Source organism: Pteropus medius, unplaced genomic scaffold, assembly GCF_902729225.1.
Source record: "Pteropus medius unplaced genomic scaffold, Ma_sr-lr_union100, whole genome shotgun sequence".
In the NCBI taxonomy this organism is placed as follows: Eukaryota; Metazoa; Chordata; class Mammalia; order Chiroptera; family Pteropodidae; genus Pteropus; species Pteropus medius.
Window position 1 is genome coordinate 924,161 of NW_024342475.1, and position 6,629 is coordinate 930,789.

The 6,629-nt window shown below is 58.2% G+C and overlaps 1 protein-coding gene across 1 annotated transcript; it reads left to right on the forward strand.

Moving 5' to 3' along the window:
* The first annotated feature begins 3,090 nt into the window (after positions 1–3,090).
* Positions 3,091–6,623, forward strand: BCL3 (BCL3 transcription coactivator). Its single transcript, XM_039866165.1, has 2 exons — positions 3,091–3,610; positions 5,334–6,623. Exons 1-2 carry the CDS (start codon positions 3,337–3,339, stop codon positions 5,489–5,491), a joined length of 432 nt encoding a protein of 143 aa, XP_039722099.1. The 5' UTR covers positions 3,091–3,336; the 3' UTR covers positions 5,492–6,623.
* Positions 6,624–6,629: the final 6 nt, after the last annotated feature.

Consider the following 6,629-nt stretch of genomic DNA (forward strand, 5'->3'; position numbering starts at 1 on the left):
ATAGTCCATGTCCCTGAGTCTCTGTTTGTTTGTCCTGTTCGTTTGTTGCTTTTAGGTTTATATCCCACGTATAAGTGATATCATGTGATTTTCAACTTTTTCTGTCTGGCTTATTTCGCTTAGCATGATTATGTCGAGGTCCATCCATGTTGTCGCAAATGGCAGTATTTCATCTCTTCTTATAGTTGAGTCATACTCCGTTGTATATGTGTACCACAACTTCCTTAGCCAATCATCTATCGTAGGATACTTCGGTTGCATCCATGTCCTGGCCACAGTGAATAATGCTGCTGTGAACATCGGTGTGCAAATTAGATGAGGATGTTTTGTGGAGAGCTAAGGCTCTGTGAGGTAGTTACTAAGCTAATGAAAGCAGGAGACAGGATTTGCACCCAGGCCTCAGCTGGAAGCAAAGCAGGTCCAGAAATTAAGCCAACGGGAACTTAGGATCTGACTGCCCTATTCTCTCCTCTTAGAAGGGGAAACTGAGGCCCCTAAGAGCAAGGAAGCTGCCCCGGACCCACAGGCTTCCAGCTGGGACTTCATTTCCCTCTCGGGACCTGGATCAGGTACGATCTTGTCTCTTCTTTCCTTAGGGGCATTCAGGGGAAGGCAAGGGGGAAAAAAAACAGTGGGAAGAAGCTCTCAACAGGTGTGAAGGGCAGACTGAATAAGGGAAAGTGGTTAGACACCAAGCAGGACCTCTGGGCCTTCTCTGGGAAGTTACTGGGACTCGTCCAGGGACTGCCCCTGCCTGCAGGGGGCCTCCAGAGTACAAGGCCCAGAAAGGGGAGACCCTAGTCCTCCCCGTTTGGGGTAGAGGGAGCCAGGGGGGAAAAGAGGGGGTAGCCATCCTGGTTCCGCATCCTCCATTCCCGACAACTGAGGGAGGTGGCTGTGGGAGCTGGGACTTTCCTGAGCAGCAGAAGATTCTGGGAAATCAGAACAGCTGCAGGGCGGGGCTGACTCCAGGCCTCTCTTTTCTTCCCTCCCCTTAGTCCCCGCTCTTCCCCATGCCATCTCTTCCCCCACACTCGCTCTTTCAGCTTTAAGATGCCTCCCAACTGCTTCCCCTCCATTAGACTCTTTTATTCCTCATCCATATTCAGACTGAGAACCACCAGTGCCCTCTCCCTCAGCCCTTCCAAGCCCCCTCTGGGCCAAGCACAGAGTCCCCCTCCCCAGTCCTGCTTGGGCCCAGAGCTGTCGCTCCACCTGCCACAGGGAGGGGGGAGTGGGAGGACCTTGGGTGTCCTTGACGAGCCCACTCCTCTGAGGCTCAGCTTCCCTTGCTGTTCAGTGGGGTCCTGCTCTGCATACAGGCCCTCTCAAGTGTCTGACAGTCCCCAGAGGTGAGGGCTGGGTGGGCGGGAACAGCAGCACCCAGGCTTTCCAACCTCTCCTCTGTCCTAGCCCCACAACACTGAGGAGCAGGGGTCGACATCAGCCCCATTTGCCAGAACAAACTGAGTCTCGAGAGAGGACTGGTCTAAGATCCCAGGGAAGCAAGGGGTGGAGGTGGGATTTGAACTCAGCTTTTGCCCCCACCATGTTCTCCCTTTACAGGGAACTGAGGGGGGTGGGGCGGAGATCCAGAGAGAGGCAGAAAGCGCCCAGGGGGGAAGAGGTCAGGCGTCCCTCTGCCCGCAGCTGCTCCTCACATCCCGGGTTAACGACCCACTGGGATGGGGTCTGCGTCCCAGGCAAAGTCCTTTCCTGGGGACGGGGCCCCACACGCACTTTCGAGGTCCTGGAGAGACGCTGCCTGGGAGACAGAGATCTCGGGAGATAAAAAGATAGTTGGGGTGAGCCGCAGACGGCGAGAGGGAGGCCAGGGATGGAGGGATCGAGCTGCAAAAACAGGGCGAGACGCACAGAGAGAACCGGGGGACCCTGCGTGCCGCCTGGAGAGACCCGGGATGCAGCCCCCATTCCCCCGCGCCCCGTCAGGTCCCCAAAGCCTAGCTCTCCGCCTGCTGTAACTCAGTGACCCGGACTCAACCCCAGCGATGGCCCCGCCCCCAGGGAAATCCGGGAAAGCCCCACGCGGCCGGGGCCCCGCCCCGGGGCGGGGAGAAGGGCGGCAGAGGAGGGGACCGGGGAGAGGCCCGCCTCCTCCCTTCCCGCTTCAGCTCCAGCCTGCCTTGGAGTCCCGTCCCCCGACCCGCCTGGCCTGTTCCCCACCCTTCAACCCCGCCCAGGATGGGAGGGGAACGTGGGGGAGACGGGGGAGCCAGACTGCCCCGCCCCCCCGCCTTGGGGCCGGGCCTTGGTCGCTCGGATGCGTCTGTGTTTCCTCGTCTCCTGCTCTCTCTGGCTCTCGTTTCCTTGGTCCCTCACGATCTCTACGCCTCTGTCACCACGTCTCTTTCTCCCTGTGCCCTCGGGAGTCCCGGTGCCCGCCGGCGTGGGCTGGGTCCAGGGACATCAAGTGGAGAGACACGTTTTGCGTTTCTCTGTGCACCCGCCAGCGCACCCCGCCCACCCGCAGCGAAGTTCAGACCCGAGGCCGAGGAGCAACCTGGGGAGGCAGAGGCGGGGCGGGGCAGACGGAGGGGTAGCGCCTGGCGCCCGCCGAGTGCAGTGCCAGGCCTGGGTGCGCCTAGCCGCTCCCACAAAGGAGGAAACGGCTCAGAGAGCGGGAAGTGCGTGGTCAGGGTCACCCCGCGAGGAAGTGGGAGTCGGGACTCGAACCCTCACCCCAGCGACCCTCGGGAATCATAGAATTGTCTCCCTGGGGGAGAGGCTGAGAAGCAGACAGCACTCGATTGACAAAGAGATGGTGACAGACGCAGAGATAATAGACAGAGGTAGTGAGGACAGAGATGGAGATGGAGAAACGGGGGGCGGTACTCAGAGACATCCGTCTGGACAGGAGAGCCAGACAGAGATACGGGGGCCGAGAGATACAGAGAGAGACACACACAGCCCAAAACACAGAGATAGCGACTGAGAGAGGCCCGCAGCCGCAGGGGTGGGGCACCCCGAACCCCGACCCCGCCTCCTCCCCACCCCCAGCCGAGGCCTGACCCCTAGGGGCGCCGCGGGGTCGGGAGGGGCGGGCCCGGGGCGCAGTGCGGGCGGGCGGGGTGCGCGGCAGCTGCTGCGCGGGGCGGTGGGAGAGGCGGCGAGTCCAGGAAACCCCTGGGGCCGACGGGTGGCCCCGGGGGGGGCCGGGGGCGGGGAGCGGGCGGCCCGGCACCGCCCCGGCCGACAAAAGTCCCTTCAGTTCAGCCGGCAGCAGGGGAAGTCCCGGCGCTCGGCAGAGCCTCCCTCGGTGCAGCCGAGCCGAGCCGCGCTCCGGCCGCCCGCTCGGCCGCCGTCCCCGGCGGCCTCATGCCCCGATGCCCCGCGGGGGCCATGGACGAGGGGCCCGTGGACCTGCGCACCCGGCCCAAGGCCGCGGGACCCCCCGGCGCCGCGCTGCCGCTCCGCAAGCGCCCCCTGCGTGCGCCCTCCCCGGAACCTGCCGCCCCCCGCGGCGCTGCGGGCCCCTTTGTCACCCAGGATCCCCTACGCTGCGGTTCCGACACGCCGGCGGTCCCCGCGCCCCACGCGCCCCACGCGCCCCACCACGGCCTGCCACGGCCAGAGGCGCTCTACTACCAGGGTGAGTGGCTCCTTCTGGTCAGGGTTGGGTTGGAGGGCATAGTGTCACCAGAGCGAGGTGACAGAGCTTGGAAACAATTATAGGGGGCTGGGGGAGCTGAGCAACAGAGGGAGAGAAACTAAGTTCCCAAGGGCACAGATATGAGGCCCTTGGGGCGGGGGGAGCAGGGAGCAGAGCCTGAGGTCCTAGGGATACGGGTAGGGAGCATCAGGGAGCAGTGCTTTGAGACACAGATATGGGGTCCTAGAAAGCTGGGGGGGGCCTGGGGGACAGACCCCAGGGTCTGAATGCCACAGATATGAGGACCTAGGGGACACTGTGCAGAAGTACAGATTTGGGGTCTCGGGGAATCAAGGGGGTGGAGCCTGAAGCCCCAGGAACAGAGCATTATAAACTCTTAAGAATATCTATGGCTATGAGGAATCAGTGCTCAGGCCCAAGAAATTGAGGTTCTTGGCATCCAGATATGTAGGGTCAAAGGGAGTCAAGGGAATAGAGACTGGGTTCTAAGGAGACAGATTATTAGGGATCTTAGGATGTCAAAATGTCAGGAACCACGATGTCAGGGGACTTTGGAAATTAGGAGAGCAAAGTCGGAGTTCTGAGCACCCCAATATCTGGGATCACAGGGATCCAAGGAAACAGACCCAGATACAAGGGCTCCTAAGGAGCCCGCAGGACATGGACCCGGGTCCTGGGCACCCAGTTATGTGTACTTACCAGGGATCAGAGTCTCATCTGGGATCATATGATCAGGTAGTCTTAGGAGGCTTGGAGACCGAGGATTCTAAGAATGGAGGTCAGGACTGGGGAGATCTGGGACTCAAGGATTTAGGGCCAGGATGAAGGATTCAGGGGTCTCCAGGCAGAAGGCCTTGGTACACCAAGGCCTGGTACTGGAGATACGGGGAGCAAGAAACTTGGGGGTTTCAGGAATGGGGGTCCCCAAGGAACAGATGACAGAAGGCCAAACACCATTCTCCCTATCTTGTCTCCATCTCTGATCTCGAAGAAGAGGCATCCACTGCCACAGCTGCCACACCATCCCCAAATGTCCCCCAAAGTGTCAGAGTCCGTGCCTGGTGCCTCCAGACCTTTGCCCAGTTTCTATACCTTCCACCCAACCAGGATACAGCCTCAAGCTGTGCATCGGGAAACGTGTCACCGCCTTCCCTGCTTTCTCATTCCCTGGGTGAGAACCCAGGCCTGTTTTCCCCACCCATGCGCTGGGTGGATATGGATTTGACTGTTGCCATAGTCCCTTCCGACGCTGTGATCTGAACAGGCTTCTCACCTCCTGCCCCACCCCTCTCCCCAAAGGCTCTAGGCATTCATCTCACACCCCATACCCAGTGTGTCATCCATCCTTACCTCCCTAAGCCATAGGTTCACTCAGCAGACAGGCCCTGATGTCCCCCTGCTGGGTGATGATGTGGGTTCAGTCTTTAAGGGACTGTGTAGCTCCAGGAGATGGGGGGCAGACACATGAAAAGATAAGCGACAATGGGAATGACCAGGGCTGGGGGGCACAGACTGTGGGGGGAGAGGGGGGGAGTTGCGAGAGCCCAGAGGAGGGTTTGTGTTGAGCCTTGAGGACCCAGGATGAGATACAAAAGGGACCTGGGAAGAAGGGCAGGTGACACCACGGGAGTGAAGGCCTGGAGGTGGGGCGTGGGTTCAGGGTCTGTGGGCTTGGCCTCACCCATGTCCTTTCTCTGCCCAGGACCTTTATTGCCCCTGTACCCCACGCCGACCATGGGCTCCCCCTTTCCTCTGCTGAGCCTGCCTCCACCCCTGTATCCTATGATGTGCTCGATGGAACACCCCCTGTCAGCAGACATCGCCATGGCCACCCGTGCCGATGAGGACGGAGACACGTGAGTAATAGCCCCCCATTAATGGGGAGGGAGAGTGGGGACAGGGAGGCCAGCCTTCCGCTGACCTCACCCACCACAACACAGGGGCACTCAGCTCGGCCTTATGAGTTAACTTGACCGCAGTTCAAATCCTGTCTCCACCACTGGCTGTGTGACTTTGAGCAAGACCCATTCCCTCTCTGAGCCTCAATTTCCTCTTCTGGAAAATGGGCACCCTGAGAACACTTACCTCTTAGTACTGTTTGGAGCAGGGGGCTTCACATTTTTTATCACAATCCAAAAAGGAGAAAGACATTTCATTGATTGATTTAGTGTCGATTTATACACGTTAAGTTCCTAGTACTGAGCCTGGTAGATTATAAGTACTCAATAGGTATTAATATTATTATTTTTATCACTTTAAATTATACCCAGCACATACACACACATATAACTCACCCTCGCTATGTGGGATCTACTTCAGAGTTTTCTATTCTGTTGTATTTCATTGTTTTGTGGTCATAACCCACTAAATTAATTTGACAATTCCATAAATCGATTTCACAAATCTCATGGTTTTATCACGTGCCGTTTGAGGAACATATCCTGGGAGCTGCTGAGAAATCCTGAACAGAAGTGTTTAGCCCTGTGCCTAACACACAGTAAGCACTCGGCATACTTGACCATCACTCATTATGATTATTCTATCCACCTAAGTCTGACTCTCAGCTGGCTGCTTTCTCACCCCCCTCCGCCTCAGTTTCTCCCTGCAAAAACAGGAACCATCAGCGTGCAAGGGTATCTGTAGGCAGACATGAGATGACTTCTATAAAGAGCTTCTCTGGGAATGTAGGGACCAGATGAATAGGCCTATTTCTTCGGGGAAGTGAGGGTGCTCCGCCACCAGCCCGCTGGCTGACTTCACATCCACAAGCCTCAGTTTCCCTATCTGGAAATCGGGACTCACAGCAGCACCTATCACAATGAAGATTCAGTGCAGTGCCATTCATACATGTGGTGCACGGAACAGGGCCAGGCACACAGTAGGTGCTCAGTACGTAGGAGTGGATGTCGTTGGATCAGGGTGCCCCGGGTGTTTTTGGGCCATAGTGTGCACCCAAGCAGGAGAAAGTGTCTGAGATATATAACGGCTCGGTAAAGCT

Bases quoted from the DNA above. Each gene is read 5' to 3' on its own strand.
- BCL3 (XM_039866165.1), top strand. From the start codon at position 3,337: ATGCCCCGATGCCCCGCGGGGGCCATGGACGAGGGGCCCGTGGACCTG. The intron at 3,611-5,333 runs GTGAGTGGCTCC...TTCTCTGCCCAG, and splicing joins AGAGGCGCTCTACTACCAGG to GACCTTTATTGCCCCTGTAC.